Genomic DNA, 21003 nt, shown 5'->3' with positions numbered 1-21003 from the left:
AGCTTTCTATATAGTCCAACTCTTCACGTCCATGCATGACCACTGGAAAAACCATAACTTTGACTTGATGGACCTTTGTTGGCAAAGTAATGTCTGTTTTTAATATGCTGTCTAGGTTTGTCATAGCTTTTCTTTCAAGGAGCAAGTGTCTTTTAATTTTTCATGCCTGCAGTCATCATCTGCAGTGATTTTGGAGCCCCCCAAAATAACGTCTGTCACTGTTTCCACTGTTTCCCTGTCTATTTGCCATGAAGTGATGGGCCCAGATGCCATGATCTTAGTTTTCTGAATGTTGAGTTTTAGGTTAGCTTTTTCGCTCTCCTCTTTCATGCTCATCAGGAGGCTCTTTAGCTGCTCTTCACTTTCTGCCTTAAGGATGGTGCCATCTGCATTTCTGAGGTTATTGATGTTTCTCCTGGCAATCTTGATTCCAGCATGTGCTTCATCCAGTCCAGCATTTCTCTGATGTACTCTGCATATAAGTTAAATAAGCAGGATGACAATATACAGCCTTGACATACTCCTTTCCTGATTTGGAACCAGTCTGTTGTTCCATGTCCAGTTCTAACTGTTGCTTCTTGACCTGCATACAGATTTCTCAGAAGGCAGGTAAGGTGGTCTGGTATTCCCATCTCTTGAAGCATTTCCCACAGTTTGTTGTGATCCACACAGTCAAAGGTCTTGGCATAGTCAATGAAGCAGAAGTAGATGTATTTCTGGAACTGTCTTGGTTTTTTGATGATCCAGCGGATGTTGGCAATTTGATCTCTGGTTCCTCTGCCTTTTCTAAATCTGGCTTGAATATCTGGAAGCTCACGGTTCATGTACTGCTGAAGCCTGGCGTGGAGAATTTTGAGTGTTACTTTACTAGCGTGTGAGATGAGTGCAGTTGTACAGTAGTTTGGGCATTCTTTGGCATTGCCTTTCTTTGGGATTGGAATGAAAACTGATCTTTTCCAGTCTTGTGGCCACTGCTGAGTTTTCCAAATTTGCTGACATGTTGAGTGCAGCACTTTCACATCATCAAAATAAAGGGCAGAAGGAAGAAACAGTAGAAGCCTTACTAACCCTTCATAGGTGCTCAATAAAATTGCTATTTAAGATGATAGCCAAAGAATAGTTTGGAGGCATTATGTGTCCAGGAATGAGGGACTAGAGTAGAGGGAGAGAGAAGGGGGAGAGAAAGGGGAGAGAGATTGGAGAGAGAGAGTGTGTGTGTGTGTATCTGGTGGTAGTAAATTGTAACAGGAAGAGGTTCCAGAGATGGAGCAGGTTGGGTCCTAAAGTGGACCTTACCTTATTTGTAATTTTGCTTAGAGCCTAAAGTCACTTCATACTTTTGATAATGGCTTAGTTGGCACTGTGTATATGGAGGGCTGTAAACCTGAGTTTTCTGTAGGCACTGTAGATTGTATATTTTTTTTGTTTGCTTTCCTCCTCTTTTTGTGTCTTTTATTCTCAGAAGATGTATTTTATCTAATATTCATAGGTTTGATTTCTCAGTGAATATTGAAGGTTCTCAAAATGTTTCTAGATCTTGAGCAATATGTTGTAAATTTATATTTTTAGAAGTGGTAGACATTGTCATTGTCTTGTATATCGTACCTGTTTATATGGTTAATTTTTATTAAAAGATAACACAAATATCTATTTAGCCTATGAACAGGATAGAATGAAGATTTACACCCAGGGTATCTGTCTCCTGAATCTGTCTCCTGTCTCACGTTGGGTCAAACTGGAATTATTTCCCTGGAGGAATAAGATTTTAATATTAAGCCAAGTTCTTGTTCTCTTGTACCAGAGAGGCAACAATAGCTTTCAGAGATATGATGTTTATCTTTTTAAAATGTAGGTGGCTCATGAGACCTTCAGGAGAATCCAAAATTAATACTCTTTGGCATGTTGAGGTTTTAGTACTAGTTATTAAATAGATTTCATATTTTTATTAGTTTGAAAAACTTAGTGTGATCTGAAAACTGAAGTTTTCATATGGTGTGTCATTTATTATTAGTAGCAAATTGAAGTAGTTTTCCTTACATACATTACCAGTAAAAATGAAGCAGTCACTACAGGGTGAAATATTTTGTGTGTCTTCTATGATTTATACTTTAATAGTTTTCACAGTTTTCTCACCAACTTAACAGTTATTCCAAAATGAAAAAATTTTCTGTTTGCAAAATGATACGCCTTGTTAAAAAAAAACACAAAAAAGCAAGCATCAAACATAATAATCTGAAATCCTACCAGCTAGAGTAACAACTAGTTAACATTACAGTAGACATAAACACCTGGAGATATAGATTCTTTGTTAGCCTTATATGTGAAAAATACCTTCTGGTTAGTGATTTACTTTTTTCTTGTGGTTGGTTACTTTTTAATGAACTGAAACTGTTAATTTTAATATTAAATGTTTGAGGCAGGAATCCAGTTTCATTCCCTGCTGCCTAAATGTGAAACACTGCATGCACCATGTATTTAAGATCAATATTTTCCTCTCCCTTTTTTCCTGTTGTAAATCATTTTTCTGTTTATGGATTTTGTTTCATTTATCACTATATCTGTTTTTGTGCCAATACACACTAATTCATAGTATCATATGGTTTTTCTTTATTTCTTAATTTTAAAAAAAAATCCCCTCACTTTCTTTTCATTGAAGTATTTTGGCTGTTCTTGGTCATTTGTCCTTTTCTACAAATTTAGAACTAGTTTATTTAATTGCTTTCCCAAATCTGTGACATATTTATTCAATTGCATTGCATCAATTTTAGGGGAAAAATGCTATCTTTATGATAATGAGTTTTCAACATCTGAACATGGCATAATTTCTCTTTCCTATATCTTCTTTTATGTCTTCCAGTAAAACTTCATACTTCTTTTCATGAAGATTTACCTATCTTCTCTTAGACCTGTAACTTAGAATAGGGTTTATCAGACAACAGCCCATGGACCAAATCTGAATATCTCCTGTTTTTATAGTGTCTCTGAACTGAGAATGCCAGCTAAGAGTTATATAAATAGTTGGAAAAAATGAAATGAGGAGCAGTATTTAATGACATGTGAAAATTATATGAAATTGCAATTTTAGTGTCCATAAATAAAATTTTGTTGGAGCTGTAACCAAAGTGTGTAATATTCTTTAGATACGCGTGTGGGCAGAGAAAAAGGTTGCAAACTGTTGATACTTTGTTTTATATAATGATCAGTGTACCTGGTTTTGGTATTTTGCATTTGAGGATTTAATTTAATAAAATACAGCTTAATTTGCCTATTTGCTGATTTCCCCTTTTGTAGGAAATTAAGAGAGAGACAGAATCCAAGGATGACAGTTTGCCCATCAGGCGGGAAAGGCACGGGGCTGTAGCAAATCTCATACAACGAATAAGCACCTATGGACTTCTACCTGGAGGAATTCAGCCACTTCCACAAACCAAAAACATTAAGAAGAGTATGTAAATAATTTTTTTCTAATTCATTTAAATCAAAATAGAAGTTTGTTTTATAGTTAACTGTTCATAAGTTGTATTAAGGAAAATCAACCTTTTGTAGCAGACTACAGAAACTTCCTACTTATTCTTCAGTTACTAGTTATGGGCCCATGTCAGTCTTCATATGGTAATCCAGCATGGGCTGTCTATAGGAGTTGTAAATTAAGATGGAAGGCTTTGTTTTCTTGTTAGTCTTACAGGCTCTGTTGGATAGTTAATCCTTTGTCTTAAATTTACTTGAATATTATTTATTAAACATTAAATGGGATGCTAAAATGTCTGCCATCCTTAAGCAGTATAGATGCAAACATTTGATAATACATTTTCTTTAGTGATTAGCCATCTGAACATGGATATTCAGTTTTCCAAGGTGGTTGGCCTAGCAGAGTGCCTTTGAAGTATTTGGTGTAAATATGTTAAGAGAAGGGTTTAATATAGAGGGAGAGTGCCACGTTTAAAATCAGACATTAGTTTGAATCTGTCTTATGACCTTAGATCATTTAGACTCTTGAATTTTGTTTTACTGCTGGTGAAAAAGTGGTTTAAAAAAATAGAAAGACTAGTAATATTGCTGTTGTCAAAAACTTAGTCTTTGGAAAGACTGTTACTCAAAGAAGTCCTTCAAGCCTGGGAGCAGATAGTGCTTTAACATAGTAAACCTGGGGCCCCTTTAGAGACTGAATGCTATGTTCAGTTTGATTTAATAAGTTATAAATGAGTATTTATCCACAGTTATCTTTGATCGTTCTTTTGTTTAAAACCCACCTCCCCTCCCTCCCTCGCCACTCCCCACATCAGTCTCTCTGATGTTGGGGCCCCTTGTGTTTGATGTTGGTCACTACCTTGTGTACCAGGTAGCCTATAACATAAAGGGATTTTGTTTATATACGTTTCATAAGTATAAGATTATTTTTGATTTTTATAGTCTCATATCTTAAACCTGTTACTTTCTGCGCTACTGTCTGTGAAGTCAGGGGAGATCCCTACTTTCTAGATTATATCACTCTTGATTATTTTCATAAAATAAAAACAGGTGTTCATGAAATGAGCAGATTTCATGACACAGAGACAGACCAGTTAAAAGGTGCTCCCTGTTCTTCTTTTCTCCCTGTAAGTGCAGTGTACAGACAATACTTAGATATGACCAGTACTGCCTTCAGTCTTCTGCCCGAAGGTGGGCTGTTCAGTAGTTCTCGTTGTCCTGGACTCTGAAACTGTTTGGAGATTGGGGAATGGATAACAGAGTTATTTCCGCATCCTATACTTGAATCTCTACGTAGAATTTCTGTGCACAAGGAGAATTTTAGACCCATGAAATAGTTACTTATCATCTCTGTCTGTTGTAAGATATATGTACTACTTTCTTTAGCTCTACTGCGTTACAAAGGAACACACTTCTTAAGTAGAGGCTAGACAAAGGATGTCAAGTTTATTTTGTCTTCTAATAGGAAAGGACACTGAACTTTGCCTTCTTTGAGAACACTGTTCATAATTTTTCTTGTAAGAAGGAGAAACCATTATCCAGTTGGTGCCCAGAGGCTTAGGCTTTTTCCTCAGGTTCCTCCATAACTTGTTTTTAAGTGCATGTGCTGCAAAGCTAAATTAGTCACTTGGTGTGCTAAGTAACATTTAAAACAGGATACAGGTTGTTTTTGCTTTCAGATTACTTTTCCAGGAAAAGCAGCTAATTTTTTTTTTAATCAGAGTTTTTTGTTACTGTTAGTTTGCATCATTTCCTTAGTTTATGAAATAGATCAGTTATTCAAAAGTGGTTCATTGTAATGTTAAATAGTAGTATATACCCTTTTAATCAATACTGTTAATATAAAAAAAACCCAAACCATTGTGAAGGTTGATAATGATAAACACTGTATTGTGAAGGTTCAGTTCAAATCTCTGCCAAGACCAGCGAATCTGCATGTGTGGTGAATTTTGTCTAAGCAACCACAAGGAAAAGTTCACATAGTTAATGTGATAGATATCTGGAGACTGGAATTGTTAGCTGTTTTTCTCTCCAAAGCCAAAAAGCGTTGGCTTTTTTTTTTTTTTTTGCAAAGTCTGGTCATGATACCATTGAAACTTTTGCTATTGCATATAAATTAAGCATCTTCTTTAGTAAGACAGTTATTTTTTAGATTGAGCACAGAAAATTTTCCAGGACAAAGTTGATTGTGAAAAGTTGCTAAAATTATAGAAAAGAACCAATTTACACTTTCATAGCAAAAACATGTACAAATGGCATCACTGCTGAGACTCTTGTAAAAATCGGGCACAGAGATAATGGTGTAGAATATTTTTACTTGGAATAAAGAATTGATGTCTTGCAGCATCACAATTGTATATAATGTGCAGTGTGATTTATTAGTGGATATTCCACTTTATGTTTGGAAAACCTTGATACCAGGTATGAATCTACTCATGGCGTGTTGTATTCCTTATTAGTGGGAATTCATGCTACAGAAGTGATTTTCCATCTAGTTATTTTGAATGCAAAAGATGCATTGAGATTGATATTGATACATCATTGGTAGTTGTACAGAAAGAAATGATGATACTTTAAAAGTTGGTTGACCAGAATATAATCCACATAGTGTTTCATTCTCCGATAACTTTTGGTAACATGCCTCCCAATTTTGAGTCAGTACTGAAGAAGGTAAATTTCTGAATCTCATCAAAGTTTTGGTCACTGATTATACATCTTTGCAGCATACATGTGAAAAGGAAGGGGCATATTAGTAGTTCAGGCTCTGCTATTTGACATTGAAATATTCTGACTTAGAAGGGGAATAAAACCTCATTCAAATGACTGCTCCCTGGCTGCAACCTCTCAAATGAATGGGGTAAGGTGTTGTGATTTTTTATTTTATTTTAAAAAATTTAGTCTTACAGAGACGTTGAAATAATAATTCTCTGCTAAACGTGGTATATTCTTCGCCTAAGCTTGCTTTGTTATGTTGGCTTTATCTATCTGTTGAAAATATGTTGTTAGACATGATACTTCATCCCTAAGTACATGAGTTTTCTTCTTCGTGATAGTGATGATGATAATGTTTTTTAAGATTTTGATCATCTTAAGTGTGTATCTCAGCAGTATAGCTAGAATCTTGAATAGCTTAAATTTTTCACTTATTGGCTTAATATGATTTTTTTATTGCTGAGGATAAGAAAAAAATTTTAAAGATTCAGCCATGTAGCAAATGGCTCAGTCTTGATGTTTCTTTACTTTTGATGATTACCTTTGCTTACTGGAGAAAGAAATTGATAATAAAATTTTTTTTACATTAGAAAATGCTGTAATAAAGTTTGACGATTTACTTTCCAGAATTAAATGAAACTAAAAGTGGATCAGGAATCTTTTTGTTGCTATCTCTGAAATTTTGGCATTCAGCCTCCCAACTTCTGAGTATGATATGCTCTTCATTTTAGCATTTGATGGGAAAAATTAAAACAGTGTTCTTAAATGAGAAATAATATAAGAAGTACTCAAGAACTCTGTTTGACCTGGATATTTAGATCTTTTTTTAAGAACCATGAAATACTTCCCATTTGTGATTACTTACATTTGAAAATACAAACTATTTCTAAAAGGTCTTTCTGAAATTATTTGACATTTATGTGATGAATACTGTAATACCTGTGGGTATGAGGACCATAAGAGCAATGTTAATGTGGACAGTCAAATCTGCCAAATAAAAACTGGATATGGATAATGATTCAAAACTCACAATTTAACAGAGGAGAATACCAAGTTACTCTGACACAGGGATGATAGTAATAATTACCTTATAGGGTTTTCACAGTATTAACATGTTAAGTAAATATTATAAGAAATGCTCTATAAATGGCTGTACTTGTTATTGCAGTGTTTTACACTATTAAGAACCATACTTCTTGTTGTTGTTCAGTCACCAGGTCATGTCTGACTCTTTGCCACCCCATGAACTGCAGCACGCCAGGCTTCCCAGAGTTTGCTTAGATGCATGTCCATTGAGTTGGTGATGCTATCTCCCAGAGTTTGCTTAGATGCATGTCCATTGAGTTGGTGATGCTATCTAACCATCTCATCCTCTGCTGCCCTTTTCTCCTTTTGCTTTCAATCTTTCCCAGCATCAGGATCTTTTCCAATGAGTTGGCTCTTTGCTTGATGTCTAGAAACATACATAATATGCAGTTCAGATTCAAAGGGCAGTTCTATACCAGAGTCATCAAGTAAAGTGTCATTAAGCTCTTCTTTAGATAGGACATATCATTCACATAAAAATTGGAGAGTATGGTGTTGCAGTTAGAATTGCAGCCTTTGAAAGACCCATGAAGATAAACAAGTCCATGGTATTTTCAGAGAATAAGGATCCAACATGACTAGAGGACATGAGTTATGGTAAAGCACTCTAATCTGTAAAGAAAGCAGCCTGATACAGTGGGAAGGAGTTCCTGTTTCTCCTTGATAAAATATGTCTTAGCAAGTTTTTATGCTCTTTTGTGTGGGAAGTGTTTATGAAGGACTTGGAGTAATACTGGTACATAAAAATTTGTCACTGCCTTTGTTGTTACACTTCTTTATTTGCTTTCTTATTAATAGCTTTACTTACAAAATACTGATTTAAAGAAATACTTGATCATTAATTTCTTTGTAGTTCTGAAAAGCTGTATGGAGGTTACTTAGGTTAAGAAAATACTACAGTTAAAAAATTAAATGCTACATGTCCTTTTATTGACAGTTTTACTCTTAAATTTCATTTTCTTTTGTGCTTAGCAAAGGTTCTGATACATTTTAGAAATTCAGTAAATATTTATTGACCAATATGTATGGGTAGACATTATATGTGCCACTTGAAATGTGAAGAATCTCCAAATTCCTGAAGTTGTGCTGCCAACTAATAGAAAAGTTCAGTATAGGCAGTCATTCTAACTTAAGAGTAAGCTGTATAAAAATACGGAATCATACGAAGATATTTTCTTTTTTAAATAAATGACTCACATTTTGTGACAGTGATAGGGGCTACTTAGATATTTTTATCCAATGTGGATTTTCCTTTTAAAAATGAGAAGTTCCTTTGCAAATAATTTTGCATACTGTCTTGGAAAAAAAATTGGAGAATTATGCTAGTGTGAAAGACAAGACAAAAGCAAAGCTTTTGATTAAAATATCACTAGGTTGCTTGAAGTTAATTGACATATATGCTTAGGGGCAGAGGTGCTAATTAATACTCTTTATTAACTTTAAATTATTTAAAAAGATACTGATATTCATTAAAAAGAAACTAGTTACATCTTTTGAAGTCCTACATTGCTTGAAGTTAATTGACATATATGCTTAGGGGCAGAGGTGCTAATTAATACTCTTTATTAACTTTAAATTGTTTAAAAAGATACTGATATTCATTAAAAAGAAACTAGTTACATCTTTTGAAGTCCTACATTATATGATCATTACTTTTCGGAATAAATAAAGCTTGTTTAAAAAGCTAAAGTGAAATTATTTTTGTCTTCACTTGTGTTTTTATCTGTCAGAAAATAGAATTATTAAATAAGATAAAATGCATTTTAGATTTGTGCATTTTATCTTTTTTTTTTTTTAAGCACAGATACTCTTGACTTAGTGCCTTTAAAGTATTCGTAGATTTTGATCAAGCAGTCTGAAAATCACTGGTTTGAAGGACTTGTCTGTGATAAATTTTTTATGTCAATAGTGTCTTAAGCCTGTGTTTCTAGTTTTCAAATTGGCAGTGGAAAGTTTACTTTTGTATAATCAGTTAGATCTGATTTCATTTCTGAGAGCCTACCTTATTTGTAGTTGGCTTGAATTTATTTTAGAATGAAGGAAGAGATTCTAGTGTGGGGGGCAAGGTGGAAAGCCAGACGGCACAGATTATGGTTAGCTGTTCAGAATGCTTCCATGTTCTGTTTTTATTCATACATATAAATCCTGTGACAATAAACATGGTATGTAAATAAAGGTGCTACTGTTTGTTTTAAAGATCTTTCTTAATTTTTTTTATGTGACTTCTTTTAGAGACCAAGAAGCGTCAGTGTAAAGTTCTCTTTGAATACATTCCACAAAATGAGGATGAACTGGAGCTTAAAGTGGGAGATATTATTGATATTAGTGAAGAGGTAAGGAAAACACATATTAGAGATAAAGCAGCAATTAGAATTGATGCTCTGGGTATTAGAAAAATGCTTTGTAAGAATATCAATTTTTTAAATTTATTTTGCCAGGTTTTTTTTTTTTTCAATTTTAAGATACAGATTTTAAAGTGGATCTTTAATGACCTAAAGGAAGGTTGTTTAATTGTAGAAATAAAGCTTTATTCATCCTTGCTATGCCTAATATTTGTCTATTCAATTTGTATCTTTGACTTTAAAAATAAAATAAGCTCTTTTTTAAGCTAAAATTGATGTAATCTAAGTAGCTAAGCATATAAACCATTCTTTGATTCTTAATTCAACTTTAGGCACAAACCATAAAAATAGAAGGATTATTACCTGTTGCACAGCAGAGATGTATGCAAGCAGAATGGAAAAGCTTTGTTTTGTTTGAATTATCACATTCAAATATTAACCCCAAAACTCTTTGCCTCATTTTAATATCTTAGAATAAGATTTTTAAATATTTCAAAAATAGCTTTTCATATATCTACTTTTATCATTAAAGGAATATCAAAGTTTTATTTAGCAGCTAAAGATGCCATTTTCAGAGTATATATTTTGATATCAAGTATTGCCACTGCAACTGATTTTTGTCTGATAACATGTAATTTATCACTAGTTTTTGTTAAATTCCATGTGTTTATATAAAAGGCAGTTCTGGTTTATTTCTACCAGGTGGCAATAATAACAGTGTTCATCAAGCTCACATTATTCCTGATGCACCATTCTAAGTGTTTCAAGCTTATTATTTCCTTTAAGTTTATGAACAACCTAAGGAGATAGGAATTTTTATCCCCATTTTACAAACAAGAGATGGAATCACAGCAGATAAGGAATTGGCTTATCTCCTGTTGCAGCATTCCAAATTTTGTGGCAGAGAACACTGTTTTGTTAGGTTTGTCAGTTGCAAGGGTCCAGAATTCAGATTGGATGGCTTGTTTCTGTTCTGTGGTTTATTATAAGATCTCATTGTGGAAGGGTTACAAAGTGCTATTGATTATTTCAATCCACATAGATTTAATCTACTTAAAATTTTTTCCCCTTTGTTTTTTCTTATAGATTTAAAGGGATTATTTTGCACCACTAACTTTGTGCCTGTTCGTTTCTATAGCTCAATTTTTCTGTGGGGGAAGTGAAAACTTAAGGGAAACTATTATTATTTTTGAGTTGTGAATTCTTTCAGGTGGAAGAAGGCTGGTGGAGTGGAACCCTGAACAACAAGTTGGGACTGTTTCCCTCCAATTTTGTGAAAGAATTAGAAGTAACAGATGATGTTGAAACTCATGAAGCCCAGGAAGATTCAGGTAGACTATTTTAAAAATTTTGAATGGATTTAAACAAGTTTTGTATATGACTAGTGTTTATTTTGTATATTTTTAGTCTCTCATCTTTTTGAACTATGAGCTTTAGTTTATCTATTTTTTAAAAAAGCAACTTATGACAAGGACTTAAAGTGAAAGTGTTAGTCGCTCAGTCGTGTCTGACTCTTTGCAACCCCATGGACTGTACCCACCAGGCTCCTCTGTCCATGGTGTTCTCCAGGCAAGAATACTGGAGTGGGTATTCCCTTCTAGGTAAATAATTTACTATTTTTCCCTCTGATGTCTGCTTCAACCCAAAGTAAACTTTATAGTACCCTTATTATGAAATGATACTGCTTAAGTTACCTGATTTCTTCCCACTTAAGGTCTACTTACATACATTTGTGATCAGAGTTTGCAAATGGCCTGACTACTTAAGAAATATTAGAAGTTTAAAAGAAACTTCCTCTGATTTTCTGTATTTACATAGTAGATTTTGTTTTCCATGTGCAGCCAGAATGTCATTTAATAATTTTGTGATCTCTGTCATTTAGAGACACTCCTATAAATTACTCTTAAATTTGCTCATCATTCAAAAGTATAATTGAAAAAGCTTTATCCCAAAACTTGGAATTACATCTGTGAACTGCTGAGGGATTTAGGAGAGATTTTTTTTTTTTAAGAGACATTAAATTCATAAGTGTTGGCATGGGGATAAGTAGATATTTTTCTTTATGGAAAAGTATATCGTGAAAATGTTCAGGGATTCACACTTGCACAGTCGTGTTATTTGGCAGTTTTATAATGGTTCCATAGATTCATAGGTAATGAGGTGTAGACATACAACCTTAAGTGTGTTGGTATTGCTTTTTTATTTCAAAGACAGTGTAGTGTCAAGATGCGAAGGCTGTTATTTTAGTCCATTAGAGCTGCTGTAACAAAATGCCTCAGTCTAGGTAGCATAAAAACAAGAGATTTATTTCTCACAGTTCTGGAAACTGGGAAGTCCAAGAGCAGGGCTCCTTTCTGGTGCATAGTTGCTGACTTCTCACTTTGTCCTCACAAGTTGGAGGAGGCAGGGGATCTGTCTGGAGCCTCTGTAAGGCACTAATCCCATTCCTGAGGGCTCTGCCCTCACGACCTAATCACCTGTCTGAAGCCCCACCTCTCCACTTGGGGAGCTAGGATTTCAACATAGGAATGTTGCAGGGACAATTACTACTTTGCAAACTGTCCGTTGAATTACTTCGGGCACATATTGGCATGAAGTGTCATAGATGTTGTATCTATTGATATTTATTTTTAACATTAAAATTTAGTGTGAATTAAAGTGTATAGTGAAATAGTCTTTACGATGCCATATAAACTGAGCCCTTAAAATATTGTATGAAATTCAAAGTCCATGAGGGATCAGTAGCAAAAGAAATTGAATTTAAATTTGGAAGTAGTTCATTACTTCATAATTATGAGTACTTTGGGCATTTCCTTGCACTATTCAGCCTTATTTGAATTTTCGTAACCTGGCAGAATCGTATCTGTTAAAAATGTACTTCCTTGCTTGCTTAACCCCTTTACAATAACAGTGCATTCTAAAAGTGGAGCTTTGTGATTATGGGGTGGGAAGTCAGTGGTTGAAGTACACTGTAATTTCCCTTTTTTTAAAAACTCGAATTTTCAGGCAGAGAGATTTTGCATATTGATGTAAGTGCCAAGAAGTGAGCACTTTATAAGGTCTTTAGAACTTTAGTGAAGACGTGGTGTCCTTTGAGTTTTAATTTAAGCATTTGATATCTTACCCATTGGGTCTTAGAGAATTGATTGGTCCACTACTCCTGTGTCCTAATGAAATATAACATCTTTTGTGTTAACTGATGTTTTGACAGTCTTCTTTAGTCAGTAAAATAGCATCTATTTCAGATAGATGAATTACAGGAATTACCAACTGTACATTATAAAATGTGTTCTTTTTTTGTTTTTAGTATTGGAATGCCATGTCCACTGCATTTATTTTACATAGTTTCTTCTTACACTCCTTCTTCTTTTAATAGATAGAATGAAGTATATGGGATGTGTTCATGGTTTGACCAGTTAAACTCTGGCTATTACTGCTAAGAAGATAATTCTGACTCTAGACAGTAGGTAGACAGTATTACCTGAGCCTTTATGAGTAATTTATTTTCATGCCCTCTGTTTTCATTGAAGAACTGTGGAATAAAAGCTATAAGAAAGCCCCGTTTTATATTTTTTAATAGGAATATGGTAAATTTATAATCTATTACTTAGTGGTTTCTATATAAAAATCTCAAGATTAATATCTTTTTAGTAGTCAATTTCAGGAAAAGCTTTGCTTCTCTAGAGAAGTGTTGTATTTCAGTTTTTATAATAAAGTGACTGCCCTTTCATTTTGTCAAATATTCTTAGTCTTTGTTGTTTAGAGTGTCCTTGTATTTTGCCTGTAAAACTGTCTTTTCATGTACTTTCACCCCTGTGAGAAATACAAGCAGTGATATGTGGGTTTGATGGCATTTCCCATGGATCCAGTGCATTCCCAAATCTGAAATTTAAAAGTTGAAGTACGTAAAGGGAAGTTCTAAGTATGAATATTATTAAGTCAGCATGTATATATCTGTTCATTCAGTACATTGAATGTCACTGAGCATGCTGTGTACGTTTACTGTCTGTCTTGTGTCATCTTTGTAAAGAAGCGGTAAATTTTGACATACTCTTCTTAAGAAGCTGGTATACTATGATTTTCTGCATTTCTGATTGGCCTTTTACTAATTAGAAATATATAAAATTGTTTTTAAATATAGAAAAAAATCAGTATAAAGTGCTTAGGATATTTTACTACTCAGCAATTTTGTTTTTATTCTACCTTTTTTTTATTAGGAGGTATAGGATATAAATACTATGGAAGTGGAATGTCAAGGTTTTTGTGATTTTAGGTGTCATTCTTTAAAAACCAATTATCCTTTCAGAAACTGTTTTGACTGGGCCTACCTCACCTTTACCCCACTCTCTGGGGAATGGGACTGAAACTGCACCTGCATCAGTTACCCAGCCAAAGAAAATTCGAGGAATTGGATTTGGAGATATTTTTAAAGAAGGCTCTGTGAAACTGAGAACAAGAACATCCAGTAGTGAAACAGAGGAGAAAAAACCAGAGAAGGTAGTAGTGATGAGCTTTCCTTAGATTGGCCCCCTTCATTCTCTCTCTAAGCATTTTAAAAATGTAACAATTAGTTTGCAACTCTGCTGCCTTTTCTTTTTTGAGATTGCTAGTGATAGGTTATGAATGAGAAGAGTGTGAGAAACTGTTTTTCTAAGCTTAAGTGATTTCCTTTAATGTTTACATTTGATTCTTATAAAATTGGATTGGGGGAGTAAATTTAACACAAACTTTTCTTAGTGGAAATTTTAAAGTTTTTAGTTATTATAGTATAAAAATATAAAAGCAAAGTATATTTTTGTTTTCCTTTTAAAGCTAAAATTATATGTTTTGCCTTCCAGTTTGAAGTAGCCCTAAAATGGGCCATTTTAAAATGAATTCACAGTGAGATAGTAAGTTAAATTAGGCCTTGCTTAATTTTTCTCTGGATTGTTAGTAGTGATGAAATCTAGTAATCACTAGCCCTAGATGTATGGAGAACTTTATTTCTTACTAGCATTTCACTGGCATTGTGAAGTAAATCAAAGAGAATGTACCATCTAATAAGAGATTTTAAAATAAATCATTAAGTTTTTACTTTGGGGGGGAAATAGCTACAGTCTTTAGGATGTTTATTTCAGGTCTGTTGTTTCTGGTGTTAACACCTTGGAGATTAGTTTGAGTACTTACTTCAGGAGGCTTGTCCCTTGACTTTTGAAGTATTGTTTCCCTTCTGGTTCTCCTTTGTTATGTCTTATTTAACTCATAATATTTGAAAGTGTTTTAGTATTTACTTGTGTTTTTTTAAGTTACATTTCACTATTAAGACTGTTTTGGTTGGTGAAATATATTCTGAAATTTTCTCCTAAAATGGTTAGTTTCAACTTTTTTTCTTCCTTTCCCAGCCTGTTACATATTTTCTTATATAATAATAAGTTAGGTTCGGGAAAGAGAGCTTGCACTTTCTCTTCTGCCTTTTCCTGGCTGTGTGACTGTCTGACATTAGGATTATGGACCTAATTCATTCTTGGTTTTAAATGTACAGATTAGAATTCTTGTTGGCATGGTGCTATATAGTCCTGTAACAGCTAGGAGTGTCTAGAAGCAGTGTCTGCATTATGAGGCTAGATGATCTGAGGTCCCTTTCTAACTCTAAAGCAATGGTTATGTTGAATAACTTTATCTGATTATTGATTACACTGGTAAGCATTCCTTTGCCATTTTTTTTTTTAATAATTTTTTTTTTTTTTTAAATCTCTGGCTGTGCTGGGTCTTCTCTGATGTGTGGGCTTTTCTCTACTTGGAGTGAACGGAGGCTGCTCTCTAGCTGTGGTGCACAGGCTTCTCATTGCCGTGGCTTCTCTTGTTGTGGAGCACAGGCTCGAGGAGTGCAGGCTTCAGAAGTTGTAACACATGGGCTCAGTAGTTCCGGCACACAGGCTTAGTTGCTCCATGACATGTGGGATCTTCCCAGACCAGGGATTGAACCCGTATCCCCTGCATTGGCAGGCGGATCCTTCAACACTGAGCCACCAAGGAAGCCCCTCTTTTGCCATTGTTAATGTTCACTAAAGAGTTGTTGTAAGTGAGAGCACTCTCAGGATTACCATATAGGATGGCCTTCCAAGACTTGCTTTGCTCACTGACCTAGGAATTGATAAAGTAGAGAGCACATTTGCTGTGTTTGTAGGCAACCCCAGATTGGAAGATATAATGGAGAAAAGTTAGGAGAAATTAAAGTGAGTGTTTTAAAAGATAAATAGAGTACACAATGATATTACCAGTTAGCAGTATGCTCAGGTTTTTAACTAATGAAGTTTAAGGCCACATGTAGTGTTAGTTCTGAGGAGAGAACTTAAGGAAACACTAAGACATGATGAAAGGCTTACTGTAGTTGATTACAGTGGAAAATTGTCCACTAGACTATATAGTTACAAGGTAACTAGTTACAAGTTAAAGTTGCAATTGTAACATTACCTAAATGTTTTCATTCTGATAGCAGCATTGAAGTAAGTATAAAGACTTTCTTTTCTTTGTCTCATTGTAAGGAAGTTCAGTTCTGTCCTTTAAGAGCCCATCTTCTGGGGTCCAACTTTAAAGATTCAAATCTGGGCTGCACTGCTAAATTATTTTTATTGTGGTCAGGTTATTTAACTGCTTTCTGACTTATAAAAAGAGTGACTGATAGTGCCTACTTTATTCTGATTGTTCCGAGGATTAAATTACAAGGCATGTAAAGTGCTTATTAGCTCAGAGATTGGTACATGGTACATTTTCAAATGCTATTTTTATTTGTTTTGGAGGTTCTAAAATAAATCACAGCATTTTGGGTGTCAGAGTATGTTTGTTATCCTTAAGACAGAGAGTTTTAAAACTGGAAGTTCTGGGCTGTCATTTAAATAGCTTTTCAGATATTTATCTGTTTCATGGCAAAGTTTTCAGTCGTTTTACTAACCTGACTATAATACTGTTAGGGAAAGCTAGATAACTGTTTATGGAAATGATGTTTAAGATTATTAGCTTTGTTATAACTTAAAATAGGTGATACTATCCTTTCTATTCTAGCCTTTAATCACACAGTCAGTAGGATCCAAAACTCAGAGTGTGGAGATAACAAAAACAGACACTGAAGGTAAAGTTAAAGGTAAGTTTTTGAATGAAATGTTTGTGTCGAGTGAAGCATGCTCAAATGTATTATTAGACTTGTTGAAGACACTTGTTACATTGTACTACTTCCTCAGAGTATTAAATCCTCCTAGATGTGAACACCATGAGGTCAAAGAGTTTTGGATGTTTTGTTCATTGATGTATCCAGTACAGTTAGAACTGTGCCTGGAACAGGTAGGCACATAGTAACTATTTGAATGAATGATTAATGAAACTTGTTATTTAATTCAACATGATTAGCTAAAATTATTGAAATCATCCAAAAGCTTCTAGTGTTCATTTCTTTAGACAAAATGGAGGCTTAATAAGTATTTGTTGAAAGAAGTAATTTATATATAAACTTTATTTATGTTTTTCATTTTAGCTAAGGAATACTGTAGAACGCTATTTGCCTATGAAGGTACTAATGAAGATGAACTGACTTTTAAAGAGGGGGAGATAATACAGTTGATAAGTAAGGTAAGATACTTCTCAAGTTTTTCAGTGAATAACTTAATTTATTCATAGAAATATTTTTTCAGTAGTCTTGCATTCACACTAGAAGGTAAGCTATGAAAGACCTGGGACTTTATCATGTTTATTTCTGTGACCTGAGAACCTGGCATATAGTAAGTGATCAGAAAGGTTTTTTTTTTTAAGCAAATGTTTATTGTCTATTATTGTTATAATTGATGTATTGGAAATTATTTTTAACCCTCATGTTGTGGGGAAATATATTTTTTTAGTAGGATCTCAAAGTCTGCTTAAGGTCTTTATTTTTTCCTTATAAAATTAATGGAATTCAGTGTTTTCTTATGTTGTTGCTAACTTTTTTTCTTATCTAGACATAACCACTATTATCTTTATTCTTCATTTTGCGGTTTAGGAAACTGGAGAAACTGGCTGGTGGAAGGGTGAACTGAATGGTAAAGAAGGAGTATTTCCAGACAATTTTGCTGTTCAGATAAATGAACTGGATAAGGACTTTCCTGTAAGCTTTCTTTTTCATTGATGATGATAAGTTAAAAAACCTTTTGCCAATATTTCTTAAACAAGTTTTTTACATAGTTACTGAGTAATTTTCCAGGAGTTTCAGATTCATATAATCAGGTAAAAGTTACTTGAATTATGGTGAAACAAAACAATGTATCACTTCTGTGTTTTGTTCCTGTTTTTCTTTTCCTTTGACTAAAAATTAACTTAGACTTTATTACTTTATTATGATTAAAAGAAAAAAGACTGGCTGTACTATTTAGACAAGTTAGCACTTGACTTAAGTCATGTTTAATTTTGTTGAAAATTTTTATTTTAAGGTACTGTTGGTTACTGTTACTCTATCACTGCATTTTTGGGACAGTGAGAAGGCTTTATTTAGCCTCCTTACAGGATTTAATGTATCGATCTCACTTCTCACAGTGAATAAAGTGAGATTGAGTCAATGATCTTTTGCTTTTCTACAATTTGATCCCTTCTTTTCACCTATGGAGGGATTAATGAATTTTTAAACAAGAGGAAAAGATTTACACAGAGAGCTGGCAAACCCTAGCAAGGCCGTCTGCCATATTTAATTTAAGCCAGTGCAGAAATCTCTAAACCTTTGCAGTCTTTTATTTAAAGTAAATTACAAAAGGATAATGTGTGAAGGCTTACACTGTCTGAGATTCTTCCTTTGCTAAATTTCATTCATTATTAATTCAACAGGCTTCAGGTGTGCTTTATTTTTACACACTTCATATTTATACTCTTGTTAATGAACCCACTTTCTTTTTTTGGCTCTTATTAGATGTTCATGGAGTATTGATTATCAGTTATTTTTAATTTGGAAAAACCAAATTCACAAACTTAGAAATGCGTTTCAGGTTTTTTAAGGCAAAAATGAGTGAATGCTTGTAAACCCAAGAGAATTTTATAAATTGAAAAATAGACCTTTGCCTTTATGTTCTTTTTGAGAGTCCTGAATAATCAAAAGTAAAAGCTCTATAAATTTATTAGGTATTCCTCTTATTTTAAAATAAAGTCTCTTTCTTTCCCTGCCAGGTAAAGAGAGGTAAAATGGTGTATAGGAATCTTAAAATAGGGGAAATAGGAAAGAATGTTTTTGCTCATCATTAAGATTTTTTAAGTTTATCTAAGTCCATGATAATTTTTGAAATATTTGAATTTTGATCAAGGAGGCATTTGTTCTAATAGGATAAATTTTTTGTCTGTGATCTTTTGTGGAGTTGTTTGGATCTTACCATTTTATAATTTCTAGCGGGTTTGGGGTAAGGAGAGGTATTTATGTAACTTAGATTATTTATGATCAGAGTTTAACTGTAAATATTTAATATGTAAGTGTTTTACTGTTTTCACAATTATTATTTTAATAGAAACCAAAGAAACCACCACCACCTGCTAAGAGTCCAAGTAAGTAAGAAACAGATTATTCAGTTTTCTGTTTTTTATATTTTTAAGTTCTAAAATGATGAAATTGGGTCTTCTGTAAATCATTTATTTTTCATTAGCAAAAATTAAATGCTATGACACTATATAATTTTTAAAAATATATGAAAATTGACTGTTCATGTGTATTAATAGCTATCAGTATTTTTTTAAAGTATAAACTGTATAAAATTGGGATTTTGAAAATAATTTGGATATTTTATGACATTTTGAGTTAAGAAAATTGACTAAGCTTAAATCTTAAATATTTACCTAGCTGATAAGTTTTCAGATACAATCCATTTTTCAGTGTCACAACCAAGTACTGATTTATTTATATACTCTTCAAAGAGTGTGATAATGCTTAAGCAAACTGGAAGAGTTTTGTTTTTCCTTTTTAAACACTTGAATAAATGATGGGTACCTAGAAGTGTTTTCCAGAGTTAATGTTTTATAATCTGACTTTATTTCTTTAAGTTCTAACGCATAACTTCTGATTTTTAAATGTGTAGTCCAATTTTTTTTCCTTGAAAGATTTGCTTTTTTTTTTGAGTAACACAAGTCCTTCCCTCCTCCATAGTTTCAGCTTTGTGTTTGCTAACCTTATCTCCGAGCAAGGATACTTTAAAGGCAATTTTTGTAGAAGCTGGCATTGGAGAGTTTTTAGCCCCTAGTCATACTGGGCTTTTAAAATTAATTAAAATTAAATAAAATTTAAAAGTTAATTGCATAGTTGCAGTAGCAGCATTTCAGGTCTCAGTGGTCAGTATTGGACCATACAAAAACAGAGTATTTCCATCATTACAGAAAGTTCTGCTGAGCAGTGGTATTGTAGCGCGTGTGAACTCCTTTGCTTGATAGAGTAGGAACTGAGACCACAGTCCTGTCACTTACTCATGGTGATAGTGGCAGGTTCAGGATTGGATACAGAGTGATTGCAGTATAGTGTTCATTCTGTTAAACCATGTTTTCATCGTACGTTCTTTTTTCAACTTTTTGCTTTTTAGTAGTATAATTACCTTTGTGCTCTAAAACTATCTTTTTTTTAAAGTATTAACTTTATTCCCCTCTTTAGTTTCAAAGCCTGACCTGGTAGGTACCGAGAAGAAGTATTTTCCCACAAAGCCTGAGGAAAAAGGTGAGGTGATTTCCAGTTTCAGAAAAACTAAATATTCTTTTCATTATCAGTGTAGAGAAAAATGTGTCTCCACATTGAGTCACTGACACTGATTTTTAACAGGTGTTCATTATGTATTATGAAATTCTTGGGGTTTTCTGGGAGGGAGTTTGGCCAGATCAATAGGTAATTAAGATTTTACTCAAACTGATACCAATTTACATTCATGAAAAAGTTATACCATCACTTCAGTAAGGATGTAGCATTTAATCAGTTATTTCTAATAATGTGTAAGAAAACTAAACATTAAACAGTTATACTCTTATTTTTATAGTGTCCCAGTTGAAATCTATTAAAAATTTTTTTCTTAGGTGTAAGAGTGAGGTCTTACCTAAAACGTGGAAGTGATTTATTATGTATTGTTTGATTTTCACTGTGTATATTTATCATGTAAACTTGGAAAGGTATTCCAAGATACCATATGTATTTTGTTGGAAAAAAAATGTTTTGTTATTGTTAATACCTGCTTCTCCTTGTACACAAGATCTGCAGTGGTTGTATCTAGTAGAGAAGGTTATATACACTTGCAAAAAACTTGTCACTGTTGCAGAATACTTTTGTATCTACTGCCAGTGTTGATTCTACTTCCTGCCCTGTCTCTTGCTTAAAGTGTTAATGTATTCTCTTAACTTAATGATTTCTCTTATTTCAGTCCTTAATCTGGCTTCTATTTCA

The 21003-nt window shown here is 33.5% G+C and overlaps 1 protein-coding gene across 3 annotated transcripts in view; it reads left to right on the top strand.

The window, feature by feature from the left end:
- LOC122429209 (CD2 associated protein) overlaps nucleotides 1–21003 on the top strand; it is an 84442-nt gene that overhangs the window by 39674 nt on the left and 23765 nt on the right. For all 3 annotated transcript variants that reach the window (XM_043449459.1, XM_043449458.1, XM_043449460.1), the window contains 9 exons: nucleotides 3292–3445; nucleotides 9499–9599; nucleotides 10819–10939; nucleotides 13915–14105; nucleotides 16650–16728; nucleotides 17116–17210; nucleotides 17617–17721; nucleotides 19100–19136; nucleotides 20227–20289. In XM_043449459.1, coding sequence (XP_043305394.1) covers nucleotides 3292–3445; nucleotides 9499–9599; nucleotides 10819–10939; nucleotides 13915–14105; nucleotides 16650–16728; nucleotides 17116–17210; nucleotides 17617–17721; nucleotides 19100–19136; nucleotides 20227–20289 — 946 coding nt within the window. The remainder of the gene's footprint in view (nucleotides 1–3291; nucleotides 3446–9498; nucleotides 9600–10818; nucleotides 10940–13914; nucleotides 14106–16649; nucleotides 16729–17115; nucleotides 17211–17616; nucleotides 17722–19099; nucleotides 19137–20226; nucleotides 20290–21003) is intronic.

Source organism: Cervus canadensis, chromosome 28, assembly GCF_019320065.1.
Source record: "Cervus canadensis isolate Bull #8, Minnesota chromosome 28, ASM1932006v1, whole genome shotgun sequence".
Classification (NCBI taxonomy): Eukaryota; Metazoa; Chordata; class Mammalia; order Artiodactyla; family Cervidae; genus Cervus; species Cervus canadensis.
The sequence above is the reverse complement of the archived record's forward strand: the minus strand, read 5'-3'. Positions and strand labels throughout refer to the sequence as shown.